This window comes from Mustela erminea, chromosome 2 (genome assembly GCF_009829155.1).
Source record: "Mustela erminea isolate mMusErm1 chromosome 2, mMusErm1.Pri, whole genome shotgun sequence".
Classification (NCBI taxonomy): Eukaryota; Metazoa; Chordata; class Mammalia; order Carnivora; family Mustelidae; genus Mustela; species Mustela erminea.
The window spans coordinates 152,339,885-152,360,812 of NC_045615.1; the positions used below are offsets into that span (position 1 = coordinate 152,339,885).

General features: G+C 36.9%; 1 protein-coding gene across 2 annotated transcripts in view; it reads right to left on the minus strand.

Moving 5' to 3' along the window:
- Positions 1 to 20,928, minus strand: part of CENPC (centromere protein C) — a 99,419-nt gene that overhangs the window by 23,741 nt on the left and 54,750 nt on the right. For both annotated transcript variants that reach the window (XM_032334454.1, XM_032334455.1), the window contains exons 10-12: positions 16,007 to 16,292; positions 9,281 to 9,424; positions 8,064 to 8,146 (exon numbers count right to left, since the gene is read on the minus strand). In XM_032334454.1, the coding sequence (XP_032190345.1) occupies positions 8,064 to 8,146; positions 9,281 to 9,424; positions 16,007 to 16,292 (513 nt within the window). The remainder of the gene's footprint in view (positions 1 to 8,063; positions 8,147 to 9,280; positions 9,425 to 16,006; positions 16,293 to 20,928) is intronic.

Consider the following 20,928-nt stretch of genomic DNA (forward strand, 5'->3'; position numbering starts at 1 on the left):
TGAAGCAAATAAGTAAATATACTGAGGACGTCCACTGACAGAGCCTGAAAGTAATGATACCCCAGTAACAGTGAGCATACCAAGTACCTAGATCTGAGTTTCTAAATGTCATTCTCCACTAAAAAGAACCAGTTTCCCAAGGAGAAATAAGCGATTCCAGAGCTGAGACAAGGGAAGTAGGCCAGAACATCTTAAGCCAAAAAAAAAAAAAAAAAAGAAGAAGAGTATTTGAAAAATGACAGAAACATAATCAAAGGACAAAAGGACCAGTTTGAAAGGATGCCTACCGACCAAATCGGACACAATTTAAGTATCAGAATAAATGAAAGAGATTACAACCATCAAATAAAATAGGAATCCAATAGCAGCCCATAATTATATAGATAAACAAATCAAGAGAAGTGGTAAGAAAAACTATTTCTTACAGAATGCCACTAATTAAAAGACAGGAATTGGGAAAATAGAACAGCACAATTTGGAATCATCCTTAGTGGCTGATGATTTGAGTGGGGGTCTTGAATAGATGCTAAGATTGGTGTGAAGGTTTGAAAAGAAACATGGTAGATAATAGCATCAGAATATCACACTGCAAAATACTTACCAATTATAAAAGAGAACAACCATATCTTTAGAGTAGAGATAATAACTTGAACAGGTGATCAAGATTAACATCACCAGCAGGAGATGGACAAACACTGTGTCTCCTAATGTGATGCACAAAGAACATAGCATCATTTCTGTACTACTTCTGTCACCTGTGCATGGCTGGCATCTGATCATGAGGAAACATCAAAAAGACTCAGGTAGAACGTCATTCTAAAGAATAAAAAGTTGCACTCTCTCAAAAAATGTAAAGCTCAGGAAAGTTAGAAAGTGCCTGTTGAACTGTTCCTTGCTGAAGGAAACTTAACGGACATGAGAGCTAAATGCAATCTATGATCCTGAATTGGATCCTGAACCAGAACACTAACGGAACTGCTGGTGAAATCTGCAGGAATCAATGAAGGAATACTAGTGTTAATATTAATGTTGATTTCCTGACGCGGATGGTTATAATGTGATTATGTTCTTGTCATACATCGTATCTGCATACATTTATACACAGTACTATGTCTGCAACTTCTTTTCAAATAGTACAGAAAAGGCCAATAATAATGCCAAAGCAATCTTGAGAAAGAACAAAACTGGAGATATCACAATACCAGACCAAGATATACTACAAAGCTGTAGTATATCAAAACAGTATGATACCAGCACAAAAAGAGACACATAGATCAATAGAATAAAAGTGAGAACCCAGCTATAAATTCATGCTTATATAATCAATTAATCTATGACAAAGGAGGCAAGAATATACAACAGGAAAAAGACAGCATATTCAACCAATGATGTTGGAAAAAATGGAGAGCTACATGCAAAAAAAAAATGTAACAGGACCACACTTTCTTACACTTTACACAAAAATAAACTCAAAATGGATTACCTAACTGAAAGTAAGACCTGAAACCATAAAACTCCTAGGAGAAAAGAGAGGCAGTAATCTCACTGACATTGTCTATAGCAACATTTTTCTAGATATGTCTCCTCAGGCAAGGGAAACAAAAGCAAAAATAAACTATTAGGACTACATCAAAATAAAAAACTTTTGCAGAGCAAAGAAAACCAACAACAAAATGAAAAGGCAACCTACTGAATGGGAGAAAATTATTTTCAAATTATATATATATATTTTTTTTTTCTTTTTAAGATTTTATTTATTTATTTGACAGAGAGAGAGATCTCAAGTAGGCAGAGAGGCAGGCAGAGAGAGAGGGAAAGCAGGTTCCCTGCTGAGCAGAGAGCCCGATGCAGGGCTCAATCCCAGGACCCCAGGATCATGACCTGAGCCAAAGGCAGAGACTTAACCCACTGAGTCACCCAGGCACCCACAAATGATATATTCAATAATGGGTTAATATTCAAAATAGGTAAAAAACTCAACGCAACACCAAAAAATCAAATAATCTGATTTAACAATGAGCAGGGGACCTGAATAGACATTTTTCCCAGAAATGACATCCAGATGGGTGAAGCTCAACATCACTCATCATCAGGGAAATGCAAATCAAAACCACAATGATCTACCACCTCATATCTGGCAGAATGGCTAGAATCAAAAAGGTAAGAAACATGCTGGCGATGATGTGAAGAAAAATGAAACTTCATGCATGTTGGTATGCTGTGGAAAACAGCATGGAAGTTACTCAAAAAATTAAAAATAGAATTATCATATGATCCAGTAATTCTACTACTCAATGTTTATTTACCCAAAGAAAACAAAAAAAAACACTAATTTAAAAAGGAATATTGCACCCTTGTGTTTACTGCAGCATTATTTGTAATAGTCAAGATACAGAAACAACTCAAGTGTCCATCCATAGATGAACGGATAAAAATGATGTGGTATGTATACAAACCACACATACACAGTGGAATAGTACTTAGGCATAAAAACTGACATCTTGCCATTTGCAACTACACGGATAGAGAATATAATGCTAAGTGAAACAAGTCAGTCACAGAAAGACAAATACTGTATGATCTCACTCATATGTGATTTTTTTTTTTTAAGACTGTATTTATTGATTTAAGAGAAAGAGGGAGACCACGAGAGAGAGAAAGAGCACAAGCAGCGGGGAGAGGCAGAGGGAGAGGGAGAAGCAGGCTCCCCACTGAGCAGAGAGCCCGAGGTGGGACTCGATGCCAGGACTCTGGGATCATGACCTGAGCCGAAGGCAGACACTTTACCAACTGAGCCACCCAGACACCCCACTCAAATGTGGAATTTAAGAAACAAAACAAATGAACAAAGAAAACAATAAACAAACAAACAAAAAAACAGACTCTTAAATACAGAGCACATACTGGCAGTTGCCAGAGGAAAGGTGGGTGAGGGATGAGTGACATAGATAAAGGAGTTTAAGACTATACTTACAATGAATACTAAATAAAGTATAAAAATGCTAAATCATTATACTTTATACCTAAAACTAATGTAACACTGTATGTTAATCATACTTCAATAAAAAACACGTTTTTTAAGGGGCACGTAGGTGGCTCAGTCAGTTGAGTTGTCTGTCTTTTGATCTCAGCTCATGTCTTGACCTTGGGGTGTTGAGTTCAGGCCCCATGTTGGGCTCCATGTTGGGTGTGGAGCCTACATAAAAAAAAATTTTTTTTAAAGGCTAATGACAAGAAATGTGTATGAACATATATGTAGTGGAGGCACAGAGAGAGATGGAACAAATGTTGTAAAATACTGACAACTGTGGAATCTGGGTGAAGCAGATATGGGAATTCAGAATGTTTAAAATTAATAATTTCTAAAAGTTAGTATTTTAATAAATTTAGTAATTTCCAAAAAATTATTTTAAAAAAACAGCAATGAAGAGATAACTCCTGCATTTCAAACATTAAAGAATTCTAGTAAGCATGGAGATAGAAGAAAACAGGTTCCCTACAAAGAAAACAAGAAATAGGTCTGCCTTTAAATTTCTACTCCTAAGCATTAGCTATTTCGAGACAAAAGGTCAATAGCCAGCTAGTTTAAAGGAAAAAGGATTATGACTCAAAGATTATTTTTACTATTCAACTAGTTGTACAAAAAAAAAAAAAAAATTTCCTGAGTTCTTGCTGTTATATGTGAGAATGTCTACCAACTTACAAGAAAGTAACAAGGCTATCTGTTCTGACAGTAAGCATAAATGTGTTAAACATTTATTAAAGGAAAAAATACTGACAGAAAGTTAAAAATAAAAATTCAATCATGTACTGCTTTTTTCTTTTTTTAAGATTTTATTTATTTATTTGACAGAGAGAGAGAGAGAGATCACAAGTAGGCAGAGAGGCAGGCAGAGAAAGAGGGGAAAGCAGGCTCACCGCTGAGCAGAGAGCCCGATGTGGGGCTCAATCCCAGGACCCCGAGATCATGACCTGAGCCGAAGGCAGAGGCTTAACCCACTGAGCCACCCAGGTGCCCCTCATGTACTGTTTCTAAACCACTTTGTTTTAGGTCTGTAAGAAAGGTTAAGTAAAAAGATAAAAAAAATATAAAAAAGAACAATGAGCCAAAAGAAACTAGGGTCATAATATTAATATTAGACAAAACAGACTACAAGGTAAAAGCACTGTAACAAGATCAAGAAGATAAATTTGGGGGCACCTGGGTGGCTCAGCGAGTTAAGCCTCTGCCTTCAGCTCGGGTTGTGATCCTGGGGTCCTGGGATGAAGCCCCAAATCCAGCTCTCTGCTCAAGCAGGGAGCTTGCTTCCCTCTCTCTCTACCTGCCTCCTTCCTACTTGTGATCCTTTCTCTGTGAAATAAATAAATAAAATCTTTAAAAAAAAAAAAAAAAAGATGAATTTGACCAAAGCAGGTACATTCCATATAAAGGCTTACATGCTTACTAACAGCACTGAAATGTACAGAGCAAACACTGCAGAAAATATAAGGAGAAAAAAGCAGACTATTGTAGTGGAACACTTTACTTCAACTCTGGCAGTCTTCAGCAGGTTTCACAAATCACAAGCAAGGATATAAAGGATCAAATTAATATCTAATGGAATATGTTCAATTCTAATATCCTGTTCTTTTCCCCCAAATCTGCTCCTTCCCTAACAGTTTTCAAATCAAGTAATGACAACATAATTCTTTTAGGTGCTCAAGCCTACAGCCTTAAAGTTAACCCTGATATCTCTTTCTTACATCCCACATCCCATCCATCAGGAAATGCTGTTGATTTTATCTTCAAATCTATTCAAAATCCTACTACTGTTGTCCACCTTCCACTGCTACCACCCTAGTCTAAGCAAACTCTCAGGGGGATTACGAATGTCTCACCAACCAGTCTCCCTGCCTCCAACTTTAATGCCAGCCCCCTCAAACTCACCAGCCTTCCCTAACACAGCAGCCAGTCACTCTGTTTATAGATCCATCATGTCTCTCCTCTGTTCAAAACCCTCCAATGTCTTATCAACTCTCTTAGGAAAAGCTTTTGCAAAAAATCCTTAAAATAGCCTTTAACATCCTATGTGATCTTTCCTTCTCGTTATCTCTGTGACATCATCTCCTAATACCGCTCTCTTTGCTCCGCCCAGTCTCCTGAGTGTTTCCTGCCATCAGACTCATTATCATATCAAAACTGGCCTTGTTCTTCCTGACTTGAGGTATTTCCTGATACAGCTACAGGATTTGCTTCCTCATCTTTTCCTCAGATGATCACGTCCTCAGTCATGCCTTTTCTGCCCATCTACCTAAGCATGTAACCACCATTTCCCACCACAAAATCCCTGCTTTATTATTCTACTCTCAATCCAGCAAATCCTAAATTTTGCTCTCATTTTTTATTGTCTTCTATGCTGGTTCCCCCAGAAAGTAGGCTCCAGGGGGACAGAAGTTTTTGTCACTTTTGTTCACTACCACATCTGCAGCCTCTAGAAGGATACATAGTAAATATTCCATAATATTCTATAAATATTAAAGAGTTCAGGGGCACCTGGGTGTAAACATTTGCCTTCAGCTCAGGTCATAATCTCAGAGTTCTGGGATCAAGTCCTGTGTCGGGCTCCCCGCTCAACAGGGAATCTGTTTATCCCTCTTCCTCTCAAATGCCCACTCACCTTCTCTCAAGTAAATAAAAATCTTTAAAAATTAAAAATATTTGAGTTCCATAAATATTCAAAATATTCAAAAATATATATCCACTTATATCAATAAAATAAGTGGATATATATTTCTATATCCATACATGTACACAAAAGAATAGTGTTCTTTTTCAAGCACCCATAGGAGAACCCATGAATTTTTTATGTTCTAAGCATACTACAGATCATAAAGAAAACCTTAATAAATTCAAAAAATAAATAATACAAGCCAAAATTCCCTAGAACAATGAAATGAAATTAGAAATTGTTAACAAAGAACAAAACACTTCAGAATAACAGTCAACATAATAATGTTTTAACATAAACCAGATATTAAACTAAATAAGAAAGCTAAGGGATTAGAAATGATATTCCAATTTTACAGATAAGTATGCTGAAGGTAAGAGCAATGAAATTTTTTACTCAAAATAACATAGTAAATAAGTGGTAGAGTTCGACTCTACCAAGAGACTCTGGTGGCCAAGCTGTTGGACTAATATATCCTTAAAAGACTCCTGAGTCAAAGAAAAATCACTGTAATTTAGGGTATACTACAGTAAGAATACAAGATTTGGAGTGATCTGGGTGGCTCAGTTGGTCTAGTATCTAACTCTTGATTTCAGCTTAGGCCATGAACTCAGGGTTGTGGGACCGAGTGCTATGTCAGGCTCTGCACTCACAGGGAGTGCTGGAGATTCTCTCTCCCTATGCCCCTCCCCCTAACCTTCCCTGGCTTGTGCTCTTCTTTCTCTTTCTAAAATAAAAGAATAAATCTTTAAAAAGGAAAAAAGAACACAATATTTAAAAAGCTGTAAAACTGGGGCACGTGGGTAGTTCAGTCGGTTGAGAGTCTTGATTTTGGCTCAGGTCCTGATCTCAGGGTCATGAGATCAAGCCCCAGGTGGGGCTCCATACTCAGCACAGAATCTGGTTCAGATTCTCTCTCTCCCTCTTGCTCTGCCCCAACCCTGCTCACACTACAAATAAATAAACAAATAAATAAAATCTTTTTAAAGATTTTAAAAATAAATAAATAAAAAGCTGTAAAATTAAGCTAAAGCTGTAGTCGGGAAAATTTATTGTTTTTTCAAATAAAAGAATTTTTATTATAGAAAAATAATAAGAAAGCATTCAACTTAGAGGAGAAAAATAATAAAATAATTCTCAACACAGAGAGAAAAAAAACAATTTAAAAGGGGGCACATGGCTGGCTTGGTTGATAGAGCCTGCAACTCTTGTTATCAGCATTACAGTTTCAAGCCCCAAGAGATGGGGATGCTTATCTCTAAGCATAGAGATCCCTTAAAACCAGAATCTTTAAAAAAACAAATTCCACATTCCTAGTATTTCAAGAGATGCAAATCAAAAGGAAAAAGAGGGGTGCTGGACGGCTCAGTTAGCTGAGTGTCCAACTCTTGATTTTGGCTCAGATCATGATCTCAGGGTTGTGAGATGAGCTCTGAGCTCAGCAAGGAGTCTGCTTAAGATTCCCTCCCTTTCCCTCTGGCCACCCCACCCCACCATGGCCAGGCCTGCTCATGGGCGCACCTGTGTGTGCTCTCTTTCTCTCAAAAAAAAAAAAAAAAAAAAGAGAGAGAGAGAGAGAGATTCCAATTTTAAAAAATAAAAAAATAAAAGGAAAATGAATTACTGAATTAGGAAACAAAAAACAGTATAACAGATTAAATTCCAAGTACATTCTTTAGCAGCATAAAAATTACAAAATTATTAAGAGGCATTTTAAAAACTGTACTATGTGAAGTTTCAAATATATTTAAAATAGAAAAAACAATATAATGAAACTGATATACCCATCATACAGCTACAGTATACATGGCTAATCTTTCTTCATTTATATCCTTAACAGCTTAACATACTTATTTTTTAAAAAAGATTTATTTATTTCAGAGAGAGAGAAAGAGAGAGAGAAACTGCAAGGTGGGCAAAAAGAGAGGGAGAGAAAGTCACAAGTAGACTCTACATGAGCATGAGCCCAACACTGGGCCCTATCTTACAACACTAAGATCATGACCTGAGCTGAAATCAAGAACCAGGCACCCAACCAACAGTGCCACCCAGACACCTCTTAACATTTTTCAATACTCAAGTAGATATTTTAAGTGTTAATTACTTCTTTATGTTCTACCTCAAAGAAAGGACTGTCACTCTGTCATTCTCTCTCTCTTCCTGCCTCTATCACACAGGTGTAAGATCTTACAAATCTTACAAATTTGTAAGTATCTTAAAAATACTAAGGCTCTTAAGAGTAAGTACTCAATACACACTTGCCACTGGCAACAATTTATATAAAACATAGCACACCCTACTCTGCATGCATAATGCCATAAATATCAAGACAACAAACAATAAGTAATAACCTACTTGAAGTTTCCTGAACTTCCTTGTCATCCACATCAGAATTATTCTTTCCAGGTGTTAAATAGTTCTTGAGCCTGCAAGGTCCACTTTAAGATAAAAAAGTAAACCATCAAATTTGTGCTTTTATAATACATATATCTAATTTTCTACCCTAATGGTCATTTTTCTCCCCAAAAAGGTTTCCTTCTTATAAAACTAAGAGTGATGTTATAGATCACCAAAAGTATATTTACATGCCAAATAAAACAAAGAATCTAAAATTTAATCCTATAACTGTCAAACAGGACAAATACTGAATTTTATATAACCTTTTAAACTCCATGAATTAATTCTAAATTTTAATTTCAACTCAAGTAACATCCCCTGATAAATCAAATTATAAAAAATTTTAGAAATAAATCAGCTTTTCTTAATTAAAAAATATAGTCAGAAACAAGTAGAATTTAAAATATAGTCCAGAAATTGCTCAGAGATAATTCAGCTTATCCCAGTTCTAGATTCCTTTCCTTCCATTATGAACCCAGGATAGGCCTAGTAGTCATAACCTACCAAATAGTAAAGAAATCTTAGCCATCACTTAAAAGTCCTGAGAATCTGTTATAATTTACCATTCCTTCATTTTAAAAATGGGTATATGATTTCAGATATTGTAAGAGTAGGTTAACTTGGTTTGTTCAGAGTGTACCTGTTTTAAACACATACCCACAAATTTTTAAATACTCCTCTTTTCGAGAGAGAGAGCCTAATCCCCCATTCCTTAAATGTGGTCTGGACTTAATGACTTGTTTCCAACAAACAGAATGGAGTAGAAGTGATAGTGCACAACTTCAGAGAGACAATTTTAACCTCCATCATAGTCACACTTTCTCTTGGATTACTTGCTTTGTAAAAAGCCAGCTGTCATGTTGAATACCCTTATGGAGAGGGCCACATAACAAAGACACATAAAGCTAACAGCCATGGAAGCAAACTACCTTATAAGTAGATCCTCCAGTCACAGTCAAGCCATCAAAGGACTACAGACCAGGTAGGTATCTTGAATGCTACACCTCATTAGAACCACTGAGTAAGAACTAACGAGCTAACCCAGACTTCTTGGCCACAGAAACTATGAAACCACAGATGTTTCCAAGTCACTGTTAAAGTTTGGGGTAATTTGTTACACAGCAATGAGTGACTAGTATAAGGTAAACCCAATTATCCTTAGAACACATACATACCTTCCTTCCAAAACTGAAATCTTCTGCTCTCTAGAATCGAAGTTAGATTCTGCTGGTGTATTGTGTGTAAATCCCTTGATCTGAGACTCCTGATGAACATTCCGTTCACTCATATTATCTTGATCCTTTGTACTTCTTGTACCTCTGTGAAAATGTGAAGTGTAAAGTTGTTTTCATTTCTCCATAAAATATTTCTTTCAGGGATAATACACAATGAGTAAACAATATCATACTGGCTGTAACAAATTAGATAACCCTGTTTAGGTCCTAGGACATACAACTAACCTAGGAAAAAAATTTGATTCTAGGACTACTAAGAAAAATTTTGAGGGGCACCTGGGTGGCCCACTGGGTTAAAGCCTCTGCCTTCAGCTCAGGTCATGATACCGGGGTCCTGGGATTGAGCCCCGCATCAGGCTCTCTGCTCCACAGGGGGCCTGTTTCCCCCCTTCTCTCTCTCTGGTTGCCTCTACTTGTGATCTCTGCCTTTCAAATAAATAAATAAATAAATCTTAAAGAAAAAAAAGAAAAGAAAAATTCTGAAATGGTACAGACCTGGCCTAAGATAGAGGTGATGACAAGGGGACACAAGGAGACATCACCTACAGGCAGCATATGATGTATATTACACATTTAATCAATCTTTTTTTTTTTGAAAATCCACAAGAAACTGAAATTGCTTTCTTTGACACCCCTAGTCAGCCTACTGAGGTACAGTAAGGTGCTCAGAGGGAATCAGGCTCATCTCTTTAACAGCTAATCAGTTTATCTCCAATACATGCAAATAGGATATACTATTCCCAGACTGTATGATTTTTTTCTTCTCTCACATTCCTCTTCTAAGTCCTATATTTTAATTTGTTTCTTGACTCAGTCTATCAACCTACTCTTACCATATGTGAGAAAATAATTTGCATACAACATTACTAAAAAACATGCAGATTTCGGTGCTATAATCATAATCTGAAGAAATAAAAGGGATTATAAGAGATTACTATGAACAATTATGTCAACAAATTAGATAACCTAGATGAAATGGATAAATTCCTGAAGACACACAAATTACCAAAACTGATTCAAGAAGGAATAATCTCAAAGACCTGTAACAAGAGAATAAATCAGTAATCAAGAAACTACCCAGAAAGAAAAGCCCAGGCCCAAATGGTTTCCCTTCTAAATTCTACCTAGCATTCAAAGAATACAAATTCTTCACAGACTCTTTCAAAAAACAGGAGAACTTCTCAACTTACTTTATAAAGCCAGGAATCTCCTGATACCAAAACTGGACAAGGACATCACAAGAAAACTACACACCAAAAAACTCAACAACATATTAGCAAAAGAAATCTAACAATGTATAAAGAGAATCATACATACATCATGACCAAATGGAATTTATACCAGAGATGCAGTTTGGTCTACAACCCAAAAACCAATTAAATAATACATCAGATCAATAACAAACAAAAGAGCATTTAACAAAATCCAACACCTTTTTATGATAAAAATGCTCAACAAAGTAGGATTAGAAGGGAACTGCCTCAGCCTGATAAGGGTATATATGAAAAACCTACACCTAGCAATATGCTAAATGGTGAAAGACTAGATGTTTTCATCCTAAAATTTAGGAACCAGACAAGAAGTCTGCTGTTGCCACTTCTATTGAACACTGTACTAAAGATTTTAGCAAGGGCAATTAGGCAACAGAAGACAAATAAAAAATAGAATGGAAAGGAAGGGTAGAACTATTTCTATTCACAAATGACATGACTTTTATACTCAGAAAATCCTATGAAATATGCTAAAAAGCTATCAAAGCTAATAAATGATTATATTGATGGTTTGCACATATCTGTGAATATACTATAAAACCACTGAATTGTACACCTTTCATTAGTAAATTGTATGGTATGTGAAGTACCCTTCATAAACCTGTTTAAAAAGAAATCTACTGTAATTAGCTTCTGTTCTATTAGGCTTACAGAAATAATATAGAAATTAAGTGATTACATAAATTTGAATGAAAGAACCTCAGTGGAAATTGCTTACACTGTAAGTGCTCTAGCTCTTAAAGTTTGGTTTATTTTGTTCCGAAAGGTTTTAACAGGGAAAAAGGAAGTTAGCTTGTAGTTTAATTAATGCTCATGGTCATAAAAAAGCAAAAAATATCACTTTTAAACAAGTTAAAAGTTTCATTATCTGTTAAATACATGCAGAGAGGAGAAGTAACTCAAGTAACATTTCTAATCAGGAAGACGCCTTAAAAATAAAAAATTTAAAAAAAGGAAGACTCCTTAGACCAATTAATTCGATTTTGGCTTAAATACTATTATCCATCTCATCCCTGATTTCAGTGTGTGCATGTGTTTGTGTGTTTGTACATGTGTACGTGCATGTGTGTCACAGAATATTCTAGAATTGAAAGGTTTAAATTTATTTTCTAAAAAAAAAGTATAGTTTTAATTCCTCAAAGTCCTCTATTCTACTGGTTTTAATATGGTGACAATAATACCTTTGAACAGTATAAAATATAAAATTATGTGCCCAACTAATTTAAAAAATAATAATGGTAATAGGTAATATAGTTAGGGTCTTTTTTCAAGATTTAATTACTTGTTTTAGAGAGAGAGCACAAACAGAGGGAGGGGAAGAGGGAGAGAATCTAGAGCAGACTCCCCCCTAAGGGGGAGCCCATCATATGGGGCTCAATTTCACATTCCATGAGATCATGACCCGAGCTGAAATCACTAGCGGGATATTCAACCAACTGAGCCACACAGGCTCCCCAGTAATAATCTTTTTTTAAAAAGTAATTCTTTTTTTTTTTTTTTTAAGATTTTGTTTATTGAGAGAGAGAGAATAATGCCCATGAGTAGGGAGAGGGGCAGAGGGAGAGAGAGAATCTCAACCAGACTCCCCAGTGAGCACAGAGCCCAATGCAGAGTTGGACCCCACAACCCCTAGGTCATGACGTAAGTCCCAATCACAAGTCAGAGGGTCAACCAACTGAGCCACCCAGGCGCCCTAGCATTAATTCTTACAGAGCCATAAATTATAAGAATTCAATGTATCAGCTTAAATTGTGTTTTCAAAACCTTTACTTAACTTTAAGACTTTAGACTAGTATTAAGTTATGTTAATAATTAATCTTTGGCTATATGGACAATTCCTAAGATAAAAAAATAAGAAACTGATTTCTAAATGTAGTTTTAATTTACCCATCTCACACATTTTAATACCATCAGTTAAATAGACTAAAAATAAGCCAATACCTTCAGATGCTAATATATAACGCATGTTAGCCACTATGAAAACAATGTTAAAAGGTTTATGTAATATGTACTTGGGACACAGCAATAGCTATATAGTTCTTGATTACCCACTTTCATATCCCCAATGTCCAAAGGAAACAAAAGCTGAGTGCTTAAAGGCTGAAAATACTTGAGACTACACTAAATAAAAATTACAGAAAAACACAAATACATATACAAAGTAATGAGTATGTTTTTTATACCAAATCAATTCTTACAATTTATAAAGAAGGTAAAATCAATACAAATTATATACTATCTGCAGAGCCTGGGTGCTCAATCAGTTAAGCATCAGCTCAGGTCTTCTCAGGGATCCTGAGGATCCCATCTCAGGGATCCATCTCAGGGTCCTGGGATCAAGTCTTGCATTGGACTCCCTGCTCAGTGCAGAGTCTGCTTCTCCCTCTCCCTCTGACCCCTCCCCCTTGCTCATGCTCTCGCTCACTGGCTCTCTCTCTCTCTCAAATGAATTAAAAAAAAATAAAAAAGAACTCTCACACCTTGTTATAAATCAGCCCAACCAATTTGGAGAGTGATGCAGCAGTATTTAGGCAAGTAAACCCTAAAATTCAGCAATTCTACTTCTTATATATATACTACAAGAAATCTCTTTCTTGCACAAGGAAACATCTAAAATGCCCATTCAAAAATCGTTTTTCAACATGCCTGCATGGTTCAGTAGGTTAAGTATCTGCCTTTGGCTTGGGCTGTAACCAGGGTCCTGGAATCAAGTCCTGCACTGGGGGGGGGGGGTCCCTGCTCAGTGGGGAGTCAGTCTACTTCTCCCTCTACCCCTCCCCCGTGCTCATGCTTGCTCTCTTGCTCACTCTCTCAAATAAAATCCTTTAAAAAAAAAATTGTTTTTCACAGTGAAAAATTATCAAGAGACTAAAAACACTGTACAATTGAAAATATAACACTATGTTAATTATATTAGAAGGGAAGAGAAGCATCTGGAAATAAATAAAAGTTATTATCATTTAAAAAAATAACAGCAACACTGGAAACCACCCAAATACTCACCCTTTAATGAATGGATTAAAAAGTGGTGTATTATTTGCAATAAAAAGGAATGAAGTACTAAAAAAGAGAGAGAAACTGAGTATTTTCATATAACCACATAAGGTGTTAACTATAAATTCAACCAGCCACTTGTTTTTTATATATATACTGAGAGCTAAGAATGGTTTGTATATTTTTCAAAGGTTACATCTTACAGGATTATTTAACTATAGACATATCTGTTTCTATTTTGCCTTTTGGCCAGCAAAGCCTAAAATATTTACTATCTGACCCTTTAAGAAAAATTTACCAACCTCCACTCTTTATAAAGGAATAAAAATAAATCACTTATCAACAAGAATAATCTCAATGATTATTGAGATTATTGAGATTCAAATGAACTGTGGGGGGAAAAGCAAGTCACAGAAGGATGTGTATACCAATAAAAACCATTTTTATAAACTTTTAAAACCATACCACATGCTGTTCATATATACATGCACACACAGGAAAAGTATAAAAACATCCACGAGAATGTTGACTACCAAATTCAGTATATAGGCTACTGCTAACGAGGGAAAGAATGGGCTCAGCAAACATACAAATGGGATTTTAATAGTCACTATAATATTTTATTTCTTAAGTGAGATCATGGGGGGAATCAGGTGTTCCTTTTTTTTTTTGTAAACCTGAAATATTTTATAAACCTGGAAAGTAGCATGGAAATGCTGTGAAAGAGTTAAAGAGAATGTGTATGGGATTTTTTTTCTGTACTACAATGACATACACTACTACATTTTAGGGCACTATAATTTATTTCCATACATCCCTAACTCCTTGCAGTTTCTCACATACATGTATTATTTGTTGAGTAAATGAAAGAATAAATACTACATCAATAAGCAAAAATATGCAAGAACAACACTTAACCCACTAGGTTGTTAGAATTGATGAAAATTCATTGAAAGCTCCCAGTAATACTGGAGCATACTTGGCACATAATAAGCACTCAAAGTATGTTAACTATTACCACCTTAGGGATAAGAGAAGTTTTTTGGTTTTTTTTTTTAAGATTTTATTTATTTATTTGACAGACAGAGGTGACAAATAGGCAGAGGCAGGCAAAGAGAGGAGGAAGCAGGCTCCCCGCCGAGCAGAGAGCCTGACATAGGGCTTGATCCCAGGACCCTGGGATCATGACCTGAGCCAAAGGCAGAGGCTTTAACCCACTGAGCCACCCAGGCGCACCGGGATAAGAGAAATATTAGATGTATTCCTAATTATTGAAATCACATTAACCTCACTTAAAAGGAAGCTAATCAAACTATACATTAAAAATGACTAAGAGGGGGCGCCTGGGTGGCTCAGTGGGTTAAGCCGCTGCCTTCGGCTCAGGTCATGATCTCAGGGTCCTGGGATCGAGTCCCGCATCGGGCTCTCTGCTCAGCGGGGAGCCTGCTTCCTTCTCTCTCTCTCTGCCTGCCTCTCAGTGTACTTGTAATTTCTCTCTGTCAAATAAATAAATAAAATCTTAACAAAAAAAATTAAAAAAAAAATGACTAAGAGGTGCCTGAGTTGGTTAAGCTTCTGCTTTTGGCTCAGGTCATGATCCCAGGGTCCAGCGACTGAGGTCTGCCTTGGGCTTCCTGATCAACAGGGAGCCTGCTCCTGCTTCTCTCTCTCCCTCTGCTCCTCTCCCCTGCTCATGCGCTGTCTCTTCTCTCTCAAATAAATAAATACAAGCTTTTTTTCTTAAAAATGACTAAGATGGCTAATTATACTGAAATTAAAACATAGGGCGCCTGGGTGGCTCAGTGGGTTAAGCCGCTGCCTTCGGCTCAGGTCATGATCTCAGGGTCCTGGGATTGAGTCCCACATTGAGCTCTCTGCTCAGCAGGGAGCCTGCTTCCTCCTCTCTCTCTGCCTGCCTCTCTGCCTACTTGTGATCTCTGTCAAATAAATAAATAAAATCTTTTAAAAAATAAATAAATAAAATGACTAAAATGGTAAATTTTATGTCTTTACCACTTTTTTAAAAAAAGCAACTCTTAAGTGATGATAATAATACTTATTAAATACATCACTCACTGCTGTGAAATGCGTAAGCCTGATGATTCAGAGACCTGTACCCCTCGGGCAAATAATATGTTAATAAAATACATATATATATATCACTCACACCCACATTCCTTATATTATTCCCATTTTAATATGAGGAAACAAATTCAGATTACTACCTTGCCCTAGGGCATCCTCCAACTAACAGTTGCGTCTGGATTTACAACCACCTTTGCAGACTGCAGAGCCCTTTATGCTAATACTGTTTCCGCATAAATGATTAATTGACACTGACCAACTATTAAATGCTGAACACCAAAAATAACTATGTTGTATACCTAACTATATTGTATACCTAAGAAGATTTTTCTTCTTAGCCAGGTCTTCCTTATCATTTTCCAATGACTCATTCTGGGAACAACTGGAAATTTCATCATGGTCAATAATTCTTCCAGAATCTTTAGCGTTTAAAAACTCCTGTGCTCTTGAGCTGCCCGAAGTAGTACTCTTCTGCCCTTTAAATGGAATAGTTTTTTCCTCAATGTTTTTAGTTGATTGATTTGACTTTTCAGTAGGTTTTCGTCTACTGTTGTGACACACTGACAATTCATTTCTTCTTGGAGAATTGCTATAAAGAAGACCTGAAGGATTCAATGATAACCTAAAGTTAGCATAATGTTTACCCAGATTATCCGGCTCACTGACAACATTATTTATTTACACATAAACACACACGCCAGTTTCAAAGGCTATGTTTGTTTTCAAATTAAATTCATAAACTGCAGCTTTTCAACCCCTTTAAATTTATCACAAGCTTCCAAAACCACCCTTTGTGTCTCTCCCCACTACTCCTTCGGCCATCCTTAAGATCCTATTATTTCCCAAGCTTCCAGCTCCAGCTTCTCACTCTGGATACCTACTTTGACGGACCCTGCTACTCTGAACTTTAATTACTATGTAGATGCTAGTATCATAATATTCACCTACCACTCTTCCGCAAATCTGACCTTTTGGTTTTAGTTCCTATCTTAATGAAAAGTATAACAATTTACCCAAATACCTACATCAGAAATCTGAGTCATCCAAGACTCCTGTCCCTATCCACAACCAAATCCCCTAATCCTGTCATTTCTACATTCTTAATACCTCTCAAATCCACTTCTTTCAAGTTCTCCGGCCTATCACTGACCTTCAGCATTTAACTGGGCTATTAAAGCTCCTCTTAGTCTCCCTTTCTCTAGCTTTGCTGTTCTTCAATCCATTCTTCACACTGCTTCAAGAATCATCTTAGGAAAACACAAGTTGGATAATGACAACCTTGCTAAAATCTTTTAGTGATTATAACTATTTTCAATAATTTACTTCTACACTTCATTAATTCAAATTTTCAACATTCTCCTCCAAATAAACCAAAACCCAGCAATACTGAACTACCTGCTTGTCTCTAAAGAACTGGTTCTTAAAAAATTGGTCCTTAGACCAGAAGGATCAGCATCACTTGAGAATTTGTTTCAAATGCAAATTCTCTGGCTTTGCTTTAGGCAGACTAAATCAGAAGGTCTGAGAAGAGCCCAGTAATCTGTGTTTTAACAAGCCCTCCAAATAACTCTGACAAAACTTTTTTTTTAAAGAGTTTATTTATTTATTTGACAGACAAAGATCACAAGCAGGCAGAGAGGCAGGCAGTGGGGGCGGCGGGGTAATGAAGCGGGCTCCCCGCTGAGCAGAGAGTACTATTTGTGTCTTGATCCCAGGACCCTGGGATCACGACCTGAGCGGAAGGCAGGCTTTAAGCCACTGAGCCACCCCGGCGCCCCTGACAGAACAATTTTTAAAAGGTTAAACTCTCAGCTCCAGATCTGTGTACGTGCTGCTCTACTAGAAACATTCCGTCCTTCCTCCTCACCCCACCTAGTCACTCCGTTGATTCCTAACTCATCCTTCAGAAATCTTTCCCTAATTCCCATACCTAAATTAAGTAGCTCTCTCTCAACCCTTTAAAAATATTTATCACCCATCTAACTGTTTACTTATCTTTCTCTTCCAGCAGACTGACAATTCCTTGAGACCAATATTGCTTTTACCTATCTTCATATTCTCAATAGCTAACACCAGGGCCAGGACCATGGTGAAGCAATTTTTTCCAGTCCACTGAGATATAACTGAAATATAACACTGTGTAAGTTGAGGGTACATAATGTAATAATTTTATATATGCAGATATTACAAAATGAATACCAAAGACTATACCTTAAAAGTTTTCACCATTAAAAACAAAACAAAACATGAGGTGCCTGGGTGGCTCAGTGGGTTAAAGCCTCTGCCTTCAGCTCAGGTCATGATCCCAGAGTTCTGGGATCAAGCCCCACATCAGGCTCTCTGCTCAGCAGGGAGCCTGCTCCCCCCTCTCTCTCTCTATGCCTGCCTCTCTGCCTACTTGTGATCTCTGTCTGTCAAATAAATAAAATCTTTAAAAAACAACAACAACAACAAATGGGGGCACCTGGGTGGCTCAGTCATTAAGCATCTACCTTTGGCTCAGGTCCCAATTCCAGGGACCTGGGATCGAGCCCCGCATCGAGCTCCCTGCTTTCCCTCTCCTAGTCCCCTTGTTTGTGTTCCCTCTCTCGCTGTGTCTCTCTGTGTCAAATTAATTAATTAATTAATTAATTAATTAACTCTTTTAAAAAAAAATTTAACTAGGGTAGGTAATTTGAAAAGGTGCTCACTTTCAGAGAGTCATACAGGGACTGAACCTGGACTCACACAACCCTGAGACTAAATGCCTCCTCAAATTTCTCATTCTATGTTACTCACTTGCCTCACTCTAGTACTGGCCCTAACACCATTCCTGCCTCACAGTGGGCACTCCATAAATGTTTCTCAATATACATGAAAAAGCAGTTTCGGCCAAACATCTACTTTAGGCAGCATGGTTGCTTATTAGGGAAATTAAAAATGCATCAACAGTCAGGAAACCTGGGTTCTACTGTTTTCCAGCTCTAGCACAAAAGTCTATCACCTTAGGTTGCAAGTGATGCTGCTTTTTTGAGCCTCAGACTTTCTTTTTCTAGCAGATGAAGGATTGTTTTAACTTTGAGATCTATAGCATTCTTCCATTTTTGTGACTCCCTACTTGATTAGAAACTCAACATCGGTTTTAAAACTGCTACAGAAGTTTTTTGGTAAGTCTCAGAGTTCTAGAAAAATTATCCAGGCTTTTTAAGATTTTTATTTACCTGTGTATTTACACACTCATCTGCTATAGTACAGTTTCAGTTACCTGGAGCAGAAAGGTGAGTTCCTCAGAGCAGTAACAGTAGTAGATAATATTTTATATAGTAACTACATGCCTAAGTCCTTATAATGAAGTAGAAGGATTTGTAATCACGTTACAGAATAAGAAACTGAACAAAATATCTTGCCCAAAGTTGAGAAATCATAATTTAAACTCAGATCTAAGTCCCAAATTCAAGGAAGGCTGCAACATAATATTTCTTTCTACTATCAATCAAGGAACCCAATGATTCAAAAATTCACAAGGCCTCATATGTAGTGCCATATTTGTTCTACTCTCACTTGTTGACCTAAATACCGCAAAGTCAATAGTATCTGTATATGTAAATGTTATCTTATCATCTACCATCTTTTCACGATTAACCACCTTTAAAAGATCAAAAATGTTCCAAAACAATGAATGTTTCATACTGTACAGAAAGAAGTTGGCATAGCAGACCTAAGAATGTTATCCTTAGAAAGACCTGCTTGCAAAGTTAGTTCTTGGCTAGCATTTGGGAACTTTAATTTTGGAGGGTTCCCATCATTTCCTAACTGATAAATGTGGGTTAGTGTGCCTAAACTGCTTTGAAAGAAATATGATTTATGTCAAATACTTTCTTTCCTTCAGGGAGTCTGGAATTTTAGTACTTGCTAGGTAGAAGGTGCCTAAGTAACCACCTCAGTAAAAATCTTGGGTACTAAATCTCTAATGAGCTTCCCTAATAGATAACATTTCATACATCTATCATAAGTATTTGTTGCCAAAAGAACTAAGTGCCTCTGGTATGAATCCTTTGAGAGAGGACTCCTTCAGACTTTGCCCATGTACTTTTTCTCTGATTTTGCTTTGTATCTATCCTCTTGCTGTAAAGAAACTTCAGACTTCCATTATCACTGATCTCACATCACTTTCACTTGATGGTCCTGCTTACTACTTCACTGAGAAAACAAAAAACTCAGGAGTACATATTCATCTTCTCACCATCAATTCAACCAACCTACTTCCATCTGTGTACTGCAAAACAGCCCCCTCCTTACCCCCTTCAAGGGTAAGGAGTCCTCCTTCAAGGACTGCCATCCTATATTTATGCTCTAACTTTCTAGGAGGTTGGGGTTTTTGTTTTTTTCACTCGAGAGTCTTTTTAAAGTTTTTATTTAGTAGGGGGCACCTGGGTGGCTCAGTCAGTTAAGCATCTGCCTTCATCGCAGGTCATGATCCCAGAGTCCTGGGACAGAGCCCCAGATGGGGCTTCCTGCCCAGCAGGGAGCCTGCTTCTCCCTCTTCCCCTACCCCCTGCTTGTGCTCTCTCTCACTCTCAAATAAATAAATGGAATCTTTAAAAAAATAAAAAATTTTTAAAAATCCAGCTAGTTAATATACAATATATTAGTTCAAGTGTACAATATAGTGATTCAACACTTCCATACATCACCCAGTGCTCATCACGACAGGCGCACTCCTTAATCCCCATCACATATTTAACCTGTCTCTCTACCAACCTTCCTTCTTGTAAGTTTGTTCTCTATAATTAAGAGTCTGTTTCTTGGTTTGCCTATCTCTGTTTTTCCCCTTTGCTCATTTGTTTTGTTTAAATTCCGTGTATGAGTGAAATCATATGGCATTTGTCTTTCCAACTGACATATTTCACCTAACATAATGCACTCTAGATCCATCCATGTCATTGCAGATGACAAGATTTCACTTTTTTTTATGGCTGAGTAATAGTCTGTTGTGTATACATATACCACATATTCTTTATCCATTCATCCACTGATGGAGACTTGGGCTGTTGCCATAACTTGGCTACTGTAGATAATGCTGCTATAAACATCAGGGTGCATGTATCCCTCTGAATTAGTATTTCTATACTGGGTAAATACCTAGTAGTAGAATTGCTGGATCACAGTATTTTTAACTTTTTGAGGAACCTCCATACTGTTTTCCATACTGGCTGCACCAGTTTGCATTCCCACATTAGTACAAGAGGGTTCTCCTTT